Below are 16,631 nucleotides of genomic sequence, written 5' to 3'. Positions count from 1 at the left end.
TTCCCTATTCTTTAAAGTGAAGGTTGAGAGATCATCTCAGTTTGATCTCATGGGGCAGTGGGAACTTAGTAACATGATTCAGAGAAGGTGGAGTTGAAACTTAGTTTAACAGGGGTGATTAGAAAAAGTGAACTAGCTACTGTCTGAGATAAGGCCCGGGGGAGTCATCAGTTCAGCAATGGCTTAGCTTTTTGGGTTGCATGAGTATCCCTCTCACCCTTGTTCTTTCTGCACCCCACAAAATGCAATGGAACTGCCCACTGGAGGCATTCTGAGCATGACTCCAAGCATGCATTAAAAAGTATATCTATGCAGGCTGTTAAAACATGTCTTGAGATCTTCTATTATGTGTATATTTGAGTATAGAGCACTATCTGTAAGCAGTTATTTTCAGAGTGGCTACAAGCAGAGCCGAGTATGTTGGGAAGTAAAGGTTTAATCTGTGTCTTGTTTGGAAATGTAAGGATGCCATCAGGTCTTTTTTCCCATTCTCCCTGACCCAGGGGAGCCCCCACTCCTCAGGGGGTTTTCCTGTGAGCTTTCCTTTTCTAGTTGTTACTTCTGTTACTGGTTGAGTAGTATGTTAGCAGTGTAAAGGAATCTCACAGTGTCCCCATGCCTTCTACTCTATAATGAGCCCTAAGGATAGAATCAAACATACACACTCTGTATAAAGGTGTGAATGTGCCAACACTAGAAATATTAGAAGAAGAATTTCATGCCTCAAGTGTCATGGATATTACTGGCTTGGAGAAGAGACAGACAAAATTCCAGGAAAGGAGGATGGCTTTCAGGAGGTTAAACAATTTAATAAATACTTTTTAACAAAATTGGTAGTTATTTTATATGAATTAAAATTACTGACAAAGATACAATATTGAGGCATGTGGATGTAGTTCAAAGGTAGTGTATGTATGTGAATATTAAGGATGCGATATGAATTATACAAGGGGCTTCATGAATGTGAAGGAACAAAGGCAGCTCTACTGTAGACCAGGTTGTCAGAAAGATACAAAGGCAGGCACATTCCTGAGTTCAAGGTCAGCCTGGGACACAGCAAGTCTAGGCCCAGGTGGGGTAGAAATAGTAATTTTAGGAATAGAAATTTCAGGTTCCACCCAGCTAGTTTCCCATCTCTGCTTGTCTGAGGCATGCAGATTTCTGAATGCTTTTGCAATGTTATAAGAAAACTTGTTCTTCCTGTTTCCTAAGAATTAAGGTCCTCGGGTCACAGGATGCTGATTCATAGTATTATCAAAAGGAAACTTAGAGCTCTATCTGGAGATTTCCAGAGAAAGCAGATCTGAGAGAGAGAAAAAAAATCAGAACAGAGAGGAAGCAGACTGGAAACCTGTCTTCAGGTGAACACAGGCAGCCAGCTTAGATACAAGATTTGACTTCAAGTGGTTTGGTTTTTGCTGCTATCAGTCACTCCTTGTCTCAGAACCCATCACCAACCTGAGGTTGTTCCTTGGCAGAATCTGCACATTTCACATGAATGCTACATTTGAGAACTTCAGGGGTTGACATAATCTACTGATTTCAGGTGATAATTGGGTGCAGCCTAAGGGTCTCCCTATGTAGCCCTGACTGTGTTGAAACTTACTTTGTAGACCAGGCTGGTTTTGAATTCACAAAAATCTTTTAAATTTTTACTGATAATTTTGCTGCCTAAGGCTATTTTTAAGACCTTGTAAGAAACAAGTATTTGTCTGCTCAAGAATCTTTCAGGTCTGGTATAGATCTTAAAATTACTTTAACTCTCCCAGTAGGTCATGGTTAGATTTACTATCAAGTATAGCAAAAATAACAACAGAGGAACAGGGATCTCAATGTGTGGTAAATTATCTAATTGCCAACAGAACTTAAACCAAGTCAGGCTTCCTGTAGAGTGTGCAAGGGCCAGAATGAATAGTAACACAAAGGGAAATCTCAGTGTTTTGTGCAGACATTGTCTCCCTGGCCTGCATCAGACAGAACCAACTGTGTAAATGACAGGAATCCATGAAGTTCAGTCCCTTGCTTACGGAGGTTAAGAAGGAGTTCCTGGCAGGATTCAGAGGAAGAGTTTTAATCAGAGGCAGTTACAACCTAACATGCCCACTGTGTTGTGCAGAATGTGACTGTTGGGAGGCAGGACTGGAAGTGTGGGTTCCAATCAAGAACTCATTCTCCAAGCTTAATAAGACTTGGATCCATGCAATAGATTAAATCAGGCATGATGGTCCAGAGTTGCAACAGACATGTGGGGGCTGGGGGTGTGGCTCAGTTGGCAGTGCTTGCCTACCATGTACAGAATTCTCGGTCTAGAGCCTAGCACTGCATAGCAAAGCATCCCATAATCCTAATATCTTGAGGTAGAGACAAGAGGATGGGAAGTGTGAAGCCAGCCTGCCCTACACTGTGAATTTGAGGTTAGTCTGAATCCCTGAGACACTGTCAAAATAAAAATCAAATACAAACCAAACAAACACCACCAACAGCCCCGTGGGCCATGGCATTTTCCCATTCTGTAATCTCTGGTCACTTTCTCCCTATTTCCAACCTCTCCAGTCACACGCTCCAGCCATAGCCACAGCTTCTCTGCCTGGGAGCAGGGTGACTCAGACAAACAAGGAGATCACTGAGAGGATATCCATAGAGAGTCCTTAAAATGACCTCAGCTTCTTTCTTCTCCTTTGTTTCCTGAGACCATGAGGAGAGCAGCTGCTCTGCCATGCTCTCCTGTGTTAATTCAACACCCCTCCATAGGTACCAAAGGAATGGGTCAAATCAAAACCTCTCCTCTTTTTAAGTGGATTAGTACCAATGTTTTGTCACAATAATGGGAAAGAATACTAGCACAGTGTGTAGTTGGGGAGATTCCTTAACCTTTCTTAGTGGATCACTATATAAGCTACAGAAGTATGGTAGCACCTTTTTGTTGAAATATTGTAAGAAGTAGATTTTTAAAAATTAAAAGGAAGGTATTATCCAAGAGCCTCCCACACCATAAGTGGTCAGTAAAGGCTGGCAATTGTTTCCCATTTGTCCATTTTGTCTTTGAGCATGCACCTGTGAGGAAAGGCATTGAAAGAAGGGGCACCTTGAGGTGAAGGAAGGCATGTCACTTTCTCCCCGAAGGGAGCATTACTAACAGTGTGTGGGAGAAGGAGAAGAATCAGGTAGTGCTGAAGCACACAGGGGTTGACTCTTAGAGATCAGAGGAAGGTGTGGTCATCAGAGCAGCTCACCTTGAAAGCTGCTCACCACATTTACTTTTCTTGTTTTCCTTCTTGTTTTGCTCTACTTTCTTCATAATGAATGACTGCAATGTGTTGCATTCAATATTGCTGACTCTCTTTATTTTGAAGAGTGAATTACACTTTCAAAGAGTTGGAGGTCTGTATCCCAGGGGTACGTTTCATCTCCCATTGCCTGTCACAGTCTTCCTTACACGCCACCATTCCATGAAATCTGGGAGATTTTCTTGTCTTTCCCTTGCACAGCCAGCAATCACAGATGGCTTTGTCTTCAATTTCTCGAATGGTTTATAACTGAGACACAAGGCCTTATCTGTAATTTGTTGTTTCACTCTAAACAGCTTCATGTTATGACAGAGCAAACAGACATGGTACAGAAAATACTAGGACTAATCAATCAATCAATCATTCACATGAGTGGAATGGGCAGCAGTTTGAATTCAGTCCAAACTGCTGCCCATTCCACTGATGTGAATGATTGATTGATTGATTGATTGATGACTGATGTGTAGGAGTAAGTTGTCTCCTTCTACCTTGTGAGTCCCCAGACAAAACTTGGGCCATTGGTCTTAGGGAAACTTTTCTAATGAGGGACATTTTAAAATCCTCTACCTATTTTCTGAAGTAAAGATGACTCTTGCTGTGCTGAGCACTTACCCACAGCCCACTTCTCAAGCCCTTCCTAAATGTGAATACTCAGGAAGGCTGGGCTCACTCAGGTACTGGCTATGGCTTGAGCACAGGGAAGGTGGGGCTTTGGTTGTTTTGCATCTAGCAATTGTTTTCTAAATAAAGTACCTAGGCATGTGTTCATAAACCTTTGCTAACAGGGCATTACCTGCTGAGCCTGTGCCTCTGACAGCACCCAGCAAGCTAGGTTTATAGAGAGCTTTTATAATGGGAACAAATCTGGTTGAAGAATGGAAAGAAAATAATCTTTCTATACCTTCCTTAAAACCGCACAGTTGTCAAATAGCACTCGATAAACTAAAAGATTAATTTGAGAATAACATAAAATAGACAAGTTTTAAATTTTTAAATGAAATAGCTATGAAAAATGAATGACTTGGGAGTATCCCATGAGAGCTAATCCTTGAATAAGACCAGAGAGAGACACTCAATGGATAAAAAGGGAAATTTGAGGGGCTCTGAGAAGGGGAAGAATCCCTTTACTTGGCAATCTGGCAAGCATATATTTCATCATAATGAATGACTGCTTAAGGCCTTACACCTTGTCAGTAGTAAGCCTACACTTTTCAAGAATGAAGAAGAAACTTTCTTTTAAAAAGGATGGGTAATAAACCCCTTATGCACCCCTGGTAGTCGTTGATTCTACCTGTGCAAATTATAATTCCATTCAAGACATTCCCTGAGGCACCTTATGACCCCATCTATCAAAAGATAAAAAGAGGTCATGAGGTGGCTCAGCACTTCGGAACATTTTCTGTTCTTGCAGAGGACCTAGGTTTGGACCCCAGTATTCACCATGACCATCTGTAACTCCAGGTCAAGGGACCCCACACCTCTTCTGACCTCCCTGGGCACCAGACACATATGTGGTGCCCATACATATATTCTGAAAAAACACATATAGTAAAACAAAATGAACATAAAATAAAATAAGTAGTATTTTGGACAGAGAGCAAGAAAAAAGGAGGGATATCCTTATGACATTTTAAGGTGTGGCTTGAGAGGCATTGTAATATGACCAATATTAAGACAATTATATATGACTCTCTGTTGGGAAGCCCATAACCACATTTGGGTATGCCTTGCTTACAACCTTTCTGTTGACAGCCCATGTCAGAATTATCACTGATAAAAGTCTATAACACTTCTTTATGAAGACTGGTCTTGAAATTTTATTCTGTGTGAAAGTATGAATCAGGTTTGGCCAGAGTTTAGGTCCTTAAAAAATTTAAGGGGATGCATTAGGTTCCTGAGGATGACAGCAACAGTACAGAAGGAGAAGGCAGGGGATATCCTTGGTGTGCTGGCTCTTGAGCCTAAACTCCTTTCCAAATAGGACTCCTTCAGTGACCTATTACTAAATAGACAATCTGGCTCTTTTGAAAAATTCTCTTTCCTGTCTGTAAATCAATTTATTACCCTCAGCACCATAGACTGATGAAATCTACCCTCCCACTGACTAGCAGGTATGGAAGAATATCTCTCTGTATTCCAGCCCCTTCGCCCTGGGGTACAGCAAGGAGAGAAAACAGGAAAAGCTAAATTTACTGGGAACTAGTGATCTTCCAGACTGACTCTTAGAGGTTTGTGAGATATCTTTATTTCTGTGCATTATAAATCAGGAGAAGCATATTTCAGATAATTTATTTTCTGGCCTGTGATAATGAACACTGCACCAGTGATCATGGCTTTGAGCAGAGATTAAAAATAAAACAGAGTTAGGAGTGTGCCAGGGGCCTGCTGTCTATGGACTGATGTAAGACTCATCGAAGTGGACAGGCCAGCCATTCTCACAGCCAATAACAATATATCTGNACCCTTTAGAGGCTCGGTACTTGCATGGAGGCCGGGGAGACCCTCCTTTGTGCTTGCAAGTGGTGACCTGGAAGCGATTGTTGCTTAGTCTTAAGTTTCCTCCATAAGGGCTTCCATTATTTCCACAGATGGCCTTGATGTTGTTACTCTTGCCATGGATAAAGGTGTTGACAGCTTTGCAAGGTGAGGTTAGCTCTCTATGCCTCATTATACTTTCGCAGTATCTGTCATCCCGGCCAAGTGGATTGGCATCAACGTGCTGAGTCAGGAAATGTCTGTACATTTCATTCTGAGCCACAGTGGGAGGGATCACAACCAGACCCAGCATGAAGACCAACAACAAAGGACCCAGGCTCATCGCCATCTCTTCCAACAGTGATTCCTGCCAAGGACAAAAAAGCAGGAGTGGTCAGGCCATAGAACTACATTCTAATTTAGACTAAGTGGGTGGAGACTTTCCTCTCCTGAAGGAACATGCTAAAGCATTGTCCTCAGCTACCTAATTTCATCTTTGCCTTGGCCTTCCTAACTGACTCCATGGCAAAGCCATCTTCCTCTATTCCTTAGGTTCACCATCATCCATAGTCTAACAAAATTTATTTATATTCTTAATTCACCTATTTCTTAATTTAATAGCAAGCATTACCGAAGTCCTTATTGGTCCCAGAAACTGTGCTAGATCATAGGGCACAGAGACCTTTAAGATACACCAAAGTCAGGCACAGTATGTGTCAATAAGGTTCAGTTACTTAGGAAACAGAGACAGGAGAATTGCTCGAATCCTGGAGTTCTATCCTAGATGTGTATTTTAGAAGACTATGTTTTGTTTTGTTTGGTTTGGTTTGGTTATTTGTTTGTTTTTTTTTGTGGGAATGTCAAGGAAGGAGAAAGAAAAACAGAAAAGCAAAGAACAGAAATGTAGCATCCATTGGGGAGTCATGAGGATTCCTGAGGCAAGATGGATGATAACACAGGAGCTGAGAGCCATGAAGATTGACTTGTGGGGATCAAGAACACAGGACAGCCCGTGTCCCAAGGCTACTGAGATGGGATTCTAGGCACTCACTCAGTTCCACATCAATGAAGAAAGCTGTAGTACAGAAGATCAACTTGGGATGAAGGGTGCAGGACTACTTCTCCCAAAGGGCAGAGTTGCTATGCAATGCATAGGAAGAATGGAACACATTGTCTGGTACCTAAAATGGGTCTAGAAGAGACTCTTACAGAACAAAAAGGGAACTCAAGCTTCATCTTCAGAGTGGTCTACTTCAGAAGTTGTTTGGATGATCTGAGAGAATATTTTCTAGAGTCTCTTACATTTGTAATACTGCTGGCATAGTCAAATGATCTTATAGTGTGGTAAAATGAAACACACAATAAAACAAAACAAAACACAACAAAACAAATCTGAGATCTGTTCATGAAGGCAAGGGACTTAAAATTCTCAGTAAGATCTTTCTTAAGAGAAGAGAGAAGATTCCTACCATCACCTTCCCAGAGTTCTCAGCTTACCCTGTGACAACACCTCTGCCAATCACAGGCCATAGGACCAAGGTGTCTTCTTCTGCAGTTTGACCTTCTTATGGATTTTTTTAATTATTTTTTTATTTTTTATTAGATATTTTCTTTATTTACATTTCAAATGTTATCCCTTTTCCTAGTTTCCTCTCCAAAAATCACTTATCACCTCCCCCATACCCCTGCTCCCCTACTCACCTAGGTCCTGGTCCTGGCATTCCCCTATACTGTGGCATAGAGCCTTCACAAGACCAAGGGCCTCTCATCCCACTGATGGCCGACTAGGCCATCCTCTGCCTCATATGCCGCTAGAGACATGAGTCCCACCATGTATTTTCTTTGATTAGTGATTTTGTCCCAAAGATCTCTGGTGGTACTGGTTAATTCATATTGATGTTCCTTGTATAGGGCTGGAAACCCCTTCAGCTCCTTGGGTACTTTCCCTAGATCATTCATTGGGGACACTGTGCTCCATCACATGGGTGATTGTGAGCATCCACTTCTGTATTTGCCAGGCACCTTCACAACCTCTCAAGAGACAGCTATATCAGGCTCCTGTCAGCACAATCTTGTTTGCATCTGCAATAGTGTCTGGGATTGGTGGTTGTTTATGGAATGGATCTCCAGGTGGGGCAGACTCTAGATGGTCATTCCTTCAGTTTCTGCTCTGAACTTTGTCTCTGTAACTCCTTCCATGGGTATTTTGTCCCCCCTTTTAAGAAGGATCGAAGTATCCACACTTTGGTCTTCCTTCTTGACTTTCATGTATTTTGCAAATTGTATTTTGGGTATCCTGAGCTTCTGGGCTAATATCCAATTATCACTGAGTGCATATTATATGTGTGTGTGGTCTTTTCTGATTGGGGTACCTCACTCAAGATGATATCCTCCAGATCCTTCTATTTATCTACTAATTTCATACATTCATTGTTTGTAATAGATGAGTAGTGCTCCATTGAGTAAATGTACCACATTTTTTTTTGTATCCATTCCTCTTTTTTGGGAAGTCTGTGCTCTTTCCAACTTCTAACTATTATAAATAAGTCTGCTATGAACATAGTGGAGTATGTGCCCTTATTACAAGATGGANCATCTTCTGGGTATATGCCCAGGAGTGGTATTGCTGGATCTTCTCGTATGAACTTTTAAAATGTTATTTCTTAGGAAATTTGAAATTTTGACACCTGGGAGATTATAGTGAGATATTGAGCAATTTCTGATCATATCCTTAGTTCTTTAGAGCAAATATAAAAAGATCATCCTGAGATATAAAAGCCCTCCTCATGGTGGGGCTACAGAGATGGCTCAGCAGTTAAAAGTGTATATTACTTTTCAGAAAGCCTGAGTTCTGGTCCCAGTATCCACACTAAGTTGCTCACATCCATAAGCAACTCAGGCTCCAAGGGATCTAGTGCCTCTGGTCTCTGTGGGCACCAGGATCTCTCTTACACATATCTGCCCACAAATACACATGCATACACTTACCTTAAAATAATAAAAATAAAACTTTAAAAAAGACAGCTACAGGGAGGAAATGGCCAATTAAGTGAAAAGGCAGACTTTATGACAAGCACTTGTAATTCTGGTGCTGTAGAGGTAGAAATGCAAGGGTCCCTACCAGCCAGCATTGTAATTGGTGAGTTTCTGGTCCCAGAAAACATGGTACATGGCTACTGAGAAACACACACAAACCTGCACCTCCACTCAAAACCCCATCATATCAGATAACCATGAGTGCCCCCACATTTAACAGGAAAAAACAACTTTTACATTTTGATTATCCATTTGTTTTACTTTGAGACATGGTAGCCCACACGGGGCCCAAAATCTTGATCTTCATTTAGAATTACCACACCTAGTTTATGTGGGTCTAGGGAGGTGGAGGCAGGAGAATTGGAAGTTCAAGGTCATCTTGGGCTCTACAGCCTGGGATACAGGAGACCTTGTCTGTAAATGAATAAATACAAAGAATGTTGCATCTTTCAGCCACCTAAGGACATATTACTTAAAGAGAAAATCAGTCCCAAGTAAGTTTGCATTTGTTTTTACCCTGCATTTTGATTTTCAGCTGCATTAATTAACCATTTATTTTATTTTGTGTTTCTTGCTTGTATAAGTCTGAATAGTTTTACTTTTACCCTGTGTGTGTGACTCGGTTTTTTTCATATTAATTCAAGAGTTTGGGTCCAGAAAGTGTAAGGGGGTTAATAGCTTTCACTAAAATAGATGAATGTCTAGAAAGAGCACAGAGGAAAAGAAGCAGAGAGCTGAGCACCCACAGGGAATAATCTTACCAAAGCTGACCAGCTTTCCTCCGACTAGGGATGAGTCTAGCTGTTTGCTTCTGGAGACAGGGTCCTGGGGTGTGAAGCTAGAGGCTACTCTCAGGCTGGTAATATAGTGTTCATGTGACAGGACCTATCTAAGGATCTCTACTTTGTCAGAGACTTGTAAACCAAGGACATGAATCAGGGACAAACAGTGAGTCATTTCCCCTGAGCATGACTGGGTCAAATATTAACCACCTGGTGGACCAGACATTTTTTTCAGGAATGATAATGAGTACTTCCTGGGATCCTTTTCTCTCAGTCCATCTGCAAGAAACAAAATATGGCTACTCAACCTCCTGTTCTTTAAAACACTGTTGCAAAACCAGGTGTCTACATCTAAACATTATGAGAACCATGTACAGACGGAATTATGTATGTCTGTTCTGCTTATGAGGAAACGTCAAGATCGAACAGTAGGCAAGCCACAGGGTCAGACTTCCAATACCCATAAACTACACAGCAAAGTAGTAGAGAAGTCTATGAGAATTGTTCTGACGTATACATCTTCAGGGATGGTCAGGTAGCTCAGTGGTTGCAGGCACTTACTCAGGCTCAGTTCTCAGACCAACATGGCAGTTCCCAACCATCTGTAGTGATGCCTTGGTCTGGCCTCCCTAGACATTGCATATACATGGTACACAGACATACATGTATATATATATATGTATATATATATATATACATATATATATGGCATGATTGTATTATTTTAGCTCTTTGGCATTTTCTAGATTTTCCTACATCATTGTGTAGGTATTTGTGCGTTATTTAATCTGTACTAATTTCTAAAAGAAAAAGTAGAAGAAAAAAAAAGACCTACACATTGTCAGTGGATTAGAGGTAGAGGCAAGTGCAAAGCATCTCTTGCTGTGTGGGAACTGTGCTGGGGATGTTTGAGGTGAGTCTGGGCACAGTAACTAGAGCATCAGCTGACTCACTGTGGCAGAAGGAAGAATACAGCACTTGAGCATCTTCAGTCTCCCTCAGCAAGGCTGGTTCTCTGTGTGGCAGGAACAGGGATCCCCAGAAAGCAGGAAAGATGCAAGCAGGCAGCTTTGGGGCACTGACTTGCAGGCATGCTCATATTTGCACTTGGGAACATTTGGGGAAGACTACACTGATATAAAGGACCCAAAATATAGATGGGATGGATCTGGATTTACTTCTGGTTGGTGTAACTGAAGAAATGGGCTGTCAATATTCCTTTGAGTTAGTTAGTCTCACTGTCTCTCCATTGCGTGGATCCTTTCCAGAGAAGAATATTTGCTTACACATTTCTATATTCTCCGTGATTGACCAGTAACAGGAGTAACAAGTAGAAAAGGAAAGCTCACAGGAAGCCCTCCTGAGGAGTGGGGGTTTCCCTGGGTCAGAGAGAATGGGAACAAAGATCTGATGAAATATGTACATTTCCTAACAAGATACACATTAAACATTTGCTTCCCAACATACTTGGCTCTGCTTGTAGCCACTCTGAAAATAACTGCTTACAGATAGTGCTCTATACTCAAATGTATACACAATGGAAGATCTCAAGTCATGTTTTACCAGCCTGGATGGGTACACTTTTTAATCCATGCTTGGAGTCACACTTTTAATGGCTCTAGTGGGGAGTTCCATGGCATTTTGTGGGGTGCAGAAGGAAAAAGGATGAGAAGGAAACTCAATCACCCTGACAAGCTAAGCCATTGTTTAACTGATGACTCCCCCAGGCCTGATCTCAGACTGTAGCTAGTTCACTTTTTCTAATCACCCCTGTTAAACTAAGCTTCAACTCCACCTTCTCTGAATCATGTTACTAAGGTCCCACCGCCCCATGAGATCAAACTGAGAAGATCTCTCAACTTTCACTCTAAGGAACAGGAACTGAAGAAAAAAGAAAGGGACTTTAATAAACCAAGGAGCATTTGGTATTTCTGTGGATGGAAGCTTTCCAATGCAAGACACAACTTTTATATCTCATTGGAATGATTTCTAGAGAAATCAAAACTTATGTTTAAAGCAGTATTGAAAATTTCTTAACACTAATTATTTTCATAAATCTCCAAAAAATCTGACCTCTCTGTTTATTATCATATTGTTTCCTGAATTGAAACCTCTGTGACTAGCAACACTAACTGGCTCAAAGTTGGGTGGTACTTGCTCTTTGAATAGCTGAGGCAGCTTTTTGGAGTTTACCACAGGCTGTTCAGACTGGTATGCTAACAGAGGTTTCTAACTATTGGATGTATGGACTGGCTGAGATTCCTGCCATCACAGACAAAAGGACTGTCCCATTGGAGATGTCCCAATATAAGGGCAAGGTTTCTATCTATCCTCATTCTGAAACAAAGTTGCTCCATAATTGCGTTGGCATGGTTTGATGTGCTGTCTCAGACACAGCGAATCCCAACTGTTCAGTAAGAAGGCACAGAAGTTGTTGATATGTTTCCAAAGGTTTCACAACACACTTAAAGATGAGTTAAGGAAGGGGACAGGAAATAGAAAATGAAAACACCACTTATACTTGCACAGCCTTGACATATTTGTATCACAACTCTGATATCAACCTAAGAACACTCAAATTTTCCTTATCTGAACAAACGTGGGCTTCTTGGAATTTTTCCCTTCGCAGATTCTGTGGTCCCCTATGAGCCCTGGTTCTAGACAATGGCCATACATGCTGGACTCTGGCAAGATGCAAAAAGCTAACTGTGGAAAGAGTGTTGATCCCATCACACCTCAGCCACCCAGCCAGACCTGAGAAGTGGAGAAGTCTCCCAGGAACATCACAACTGTACTTAGTAGGAAGGGACTTCCATAGCCAAACCATGGAGGGACAGGAATAGAAATGCACCTGGACCCGGAACTGGAGGCAGTGGCTTTCTTTCTCACTCCTTCCTTTCTGGTGGGATGGCGAATAGGAGAATTAAATTTCCTTTGGAATCTCATCCTCCAATGTGGGTGAGGTCAGCATTGCCGGCCACGTAAACAGACTGGGGTGGGGTGCAGAGGAGTGGAGGGGTGGATGTTCCAGCCTCGGTGGCTGGGAATGCACCCTATTCTTCCAAGGATGCCCCTCCCATTGGGTAGTTTAATCCTGATCTCGAAGCAGACAAAAAAACTGACCAGTAGATGTCTTGAAGAACTCCATGAGGAACATCAGCTCCAGATGCACCAAGCCTGCCAGGGAGACCCTGGAAGGTTCTTCCCTGAGGAGCTTCAGGAATCTAGGAATTTGATGTTACCCTGCTTTTGTATAGTCATGTGACTTTGGCATGATTGACAATGCACCAGAAAGTGTGTAGACTAGTGAACATTTTGTCCAACAGAGAGAAGATTTTGAGAATCTTCTTTCACATTGACTTATAGAGTCAATTTAATTCCAATTAAAATCCCAACCAAAGGAGCTAACTTCCACACTGAGACCAGAGTATTACAACATCCATTCTATATGAAACCAGTATGTAGGGTGTGACACTCACCTCTCAATGAGTACCCCAAGAACATATTTAGTGGTGTCAATCATGGTTCCAGGAATGAAGACATGCTGAAGGAGACCATAGGCAACAAGGTAGTTCCAATCACACACAGCAAGTATTGAGTAGCAGGAGAGGTAGGGTTCCACAGTGTCCACCTGAAGAGTGACATGAGTCACTCTACAGAATCCTGAGTGCAAAAACGAGCTGCAGGATCCTTCACAGATACAAATAACCAAGAGCATTGTCTGCATGGAAGGTCTCTCTGCAGTTCCTATGTACTTGCAGAAACCTGATCATAAGGTTCAAGATCAGCTTTTGTTCAATAAATAGCCTTACAAAGAGATATATAGAAGGTCATATAACATAAAGGAGAAAGCCTTAGAGCCCCTGTATCAAATGTACCTTGAGCTATTGTATATAAATCAGTTAAATTAACTTGCATCCTGCTATAGATCAAATTTTCCAGTGCTTGAATAATACCTAAAACAAATAGATAATTTGAAAGAAACACAGATTCATTTAATTTTAGTGCCAAGGATATCATCCTGTCAGTTGGCTTTCTCGGTTGGTGGTCTGTGGTAGAGAAAAGCCCACAATGGGAGGCATTAGGTAAAGCAAAGGTGCTCAAGGTTATGGCAGAAGAAAGGTGGTCAGGAAAGGGCACAGCGACCCAAAACATCCTTCAAGGACAAGGTCACAGCAACCTAGCTTCTTCCTGCTGAGTCTTACTTCCTAAAGCTGAGCATCCACTCACAGCAGCACAGGCTGCTTACAACCTGGCTCATAAGTTGGGTCTGAAAGTGCAAGTCTAGGACCCTAAAACTTCCAGCCTGAGGCAGAAGGACACTAAATTACAATCCAATCTGGGTTTCTAAGCAAGTTCAAACCAAACCCAGGCTGTAGAGTGACACTCTCTGAACACTTCTTGGCACTACCAAAAGATCAGTCCCTAGGAAATGGATTATTGAGACAATTTTATAAATACTGAGCACTGCCATTTCCACAGACAATGGGAGCACTTGGCAGAGGTGTTTTAAATACTGCACTGACACTGAGCATCTGTCTGTCAGTAGGTCAAGAGTAGTCATTGCAAGAGAATCCCAGGGTTGAAGAAATTCCAAATTTTGGACACAATCTCTCACCAATGGAATTCAACACAAAAAGACATCTATCAATTATGACAGCAAAATACTCACTGTAGCTTATAAACAAGTGCAGAAGTATTTCTTGAGAAAATACCTTATGATATTCATCAAGTTTGGAAAGAAAAACTGAAGGACTTATTACTAGGATATAACCCTGGCTATACTTCAGAACAGAAGTATGAACAGGTTTGAAGATGTATTAGTGGATTGGAATACAATGGAGGTTTTCATAACAAAAAACTTAGAGCAGTATTTAATCTGTTGAAGCCAAAACTCTTTATCTATCTGATGCTGCAAATATAGCTATGTGACAGAGTAGACAGGCTCCAGGTTCAAACCCAGCACAAAGAAAACCAAATAAAAATTCTATTACATTAGTGTATTTTTTTTACATTGTCTTACAGTATTTCCAACACCTTAGAAGAAGTAGTGTTCTCTTGAGGGTCCATGATGTAAAACTAGACCTTTAGTACTAGCTCTGGAGCAAATTGAGCTAGATGGAAATGTACTAAGGAATCTGTTACAGGAACCAACCAGCAAAATACTATGCAGTATACACTGAGTGAAATCTTTGTTACTGTTTCTAAATGCAGTTTTTAAAGTTTGTCTTTTAACTTTCACATGTGATTGCACATGTGCCATGCGGGTACAGATACTAAAAAAACCAAACACATGTCTGATTCCTGTGGAGCTGGAGTAATCTGTATTTGTGACCTCTTGGTGTCAAACTGGGTTCTTCTGGAAGGAAAGGAATCTGGAAGAGGGTCAGCTCTCTTAAGCACGGACATTTCACCCATCCCTAAGTATTATTTTTACTTATGTGTCTCTATGTATCTGTGCACATGTGTATGAACATGCCAACAGGTACTATTAAGCACATCAGATGTCCTGGAATGGAGCTACAAGCAGTGGTAAGCCACCCAGCATAAGTGCTGAAACCAACCTTGGGTTTTCTGGAAGAGCAGCAACTACTCTTAATCAGTGAGCCATCTCTGCACACACCAACATCGTATAATTTTAAAAATGAAAGACAGAAATATAATTGTCTCTTATGATTCTGGTTTCCTGCGGCTTTGTTTCTAGGTGTAGCCAGGCTAATAGAAAACTTGATCTGTCCATTATTCAAACACAGTCATGAAGTCTGCAGCAAATCAAAAGGATTTCTATGTAGAATTCAGATTCAGACTTCAAAGTGTCCTGCACAAGAGGACTTGGAATTTGATTCCTTACAATGGAAGCAGCAGCATTATGGCTTGGTCAAGAGAAGAAACAGAAGGCTGGTTGTACAAGCAGGCAATGTACCAATCTGTGGTTCTGCATGTTTTAGACTCTGAGCCACCAATTCCACCAACAGAACCTGCTCTATATCTATGGGTCCAAGTGGAGCTCACCTATTATCCCTGATTTCCAGGACAACCAGCACACAGTTCCACAGGATCCACAACGCAGACTGGGTAAGACATTGTGTAGGCCTGGGACAGGAGGAGCAGTGATGGGACACTGTCCAGGAGAAGTTGCACCATGGACCCACAGTGACAGCAGAGAACCTTCAGGAAAAAAGATGGAAACCTGAGGTAGGGTGAGAATAGTCACTTATCTTCTGTTTTCACAGGAATCGTGGGTCTGAATCTTCCTGAGTTCAGTCTTTGTCTGCTGCTGCTGTTGGGACTTGTCCTAATGCTTGCCTCATGCTAGCAACCATATCTATAATAGCACCGACTCCAATGTGATGATGCAATGCGGGTTGTTAACAGGTATAAACCAAGATGTAAGGACATAAATACTTTTCTTACTCAAGTTTTGCTGATGTTGTTTGTGTGTGTGTCCATCCAAATATCACCTGCAACAACTTGACAAGAAAAAATTGTCATGCTAGTTCACTTCAGGTATTTATAACTTTTTGTAACCTCATTACCTGACAAGAATATACACAGAATGCAGATATCAAATGGCAAGTTCAATGAAGTACAACAGAGTGGCCCGTGAGAACAGAACTCCACAGGATACTGCCATCTATCCAGTGGTTCCAATTCACTTGGATGGGACGTTTAGCTCCAGTGCCAACACTTTGTACCTTCCCTCACCTGCTACTGCCAAGATCATAGTAGTGAACAACCAATTCCTCTGTCTGCACTGCATATCAGTACCTGTCCTCATGAAACCTGTCCCTGACTTTCTTTAATTCAGCTGAACAAATCTTTTCTAATCAACAAACCCCTTTGCATACAAATCTAGATTTCTGGTAATTCTGTGTCTGATAGAGGTGGGGAGAGTGGAAGGGAAAGACACATACACACAGTGTGTTTGTCTGTGTCTGTGTGTCTGTGTGTGTATATATATATCTGTGTGTGTGTGTGTGTGTGTGTGTGTGTTTGTGTGGAGAGAGAGAGAGACAGAGAGAGACAGAGAGAGACAGAGACAGAGACAGAG

At 41.6% G+C, this 16,631-nt stretch overlaps 1 protein-coding gene across 1 annotated transcript; it reads right to left on the bottom strand.

The window, feature by feature from the left end:
* Positions 1 to 5,673: 5,673 nt before the first annotated feature.
* Positions 5,674 to 9,608, bottom strand: LOC110314979 (angiogenin-2-like). Its single transcript, XM_021189156.2, has 2 exons — positions 9,560 to 9,608; positions 5,674 to 6,129 (listed from the first exon to the last, which is right to left on the bottom strand). Exon 2 carries the CDS (start codon positions 6,109 to 6,111, stop codon positions 5,677 to 5,679), a length of 435 nt encoding a protein of 144 aa, XP_021044815.1. The 5' UTR covers positions 6,112 to 6,129; positions 9,560 to 9,608; the 3' UTR covers positions 5,674 to 5,676.
* Between the last annotated feature and the right edge of the window lie 7,023 nt (positions 9,609 to 16,631).

This window comes from Mus pahari, unplaced genomic scaffold, assembly GCF_900095145.1.
Source record: "Mus pahari unplaced genomic scaffold, PAHARI_EIJ_v1.1 scaffold_8986_1, whole genome shotgun sequence".
Classification (NCBI taxonomy): Eukaryota; Metazoa; Chordata; class Mammalia; order Rodentia; family Muridae; genus Mus; species Mus pahari.
Note: the sequence above shows the minus strand (reverse complement) of the source record. Positions and strands in the feature narration are given on the sequence as shown.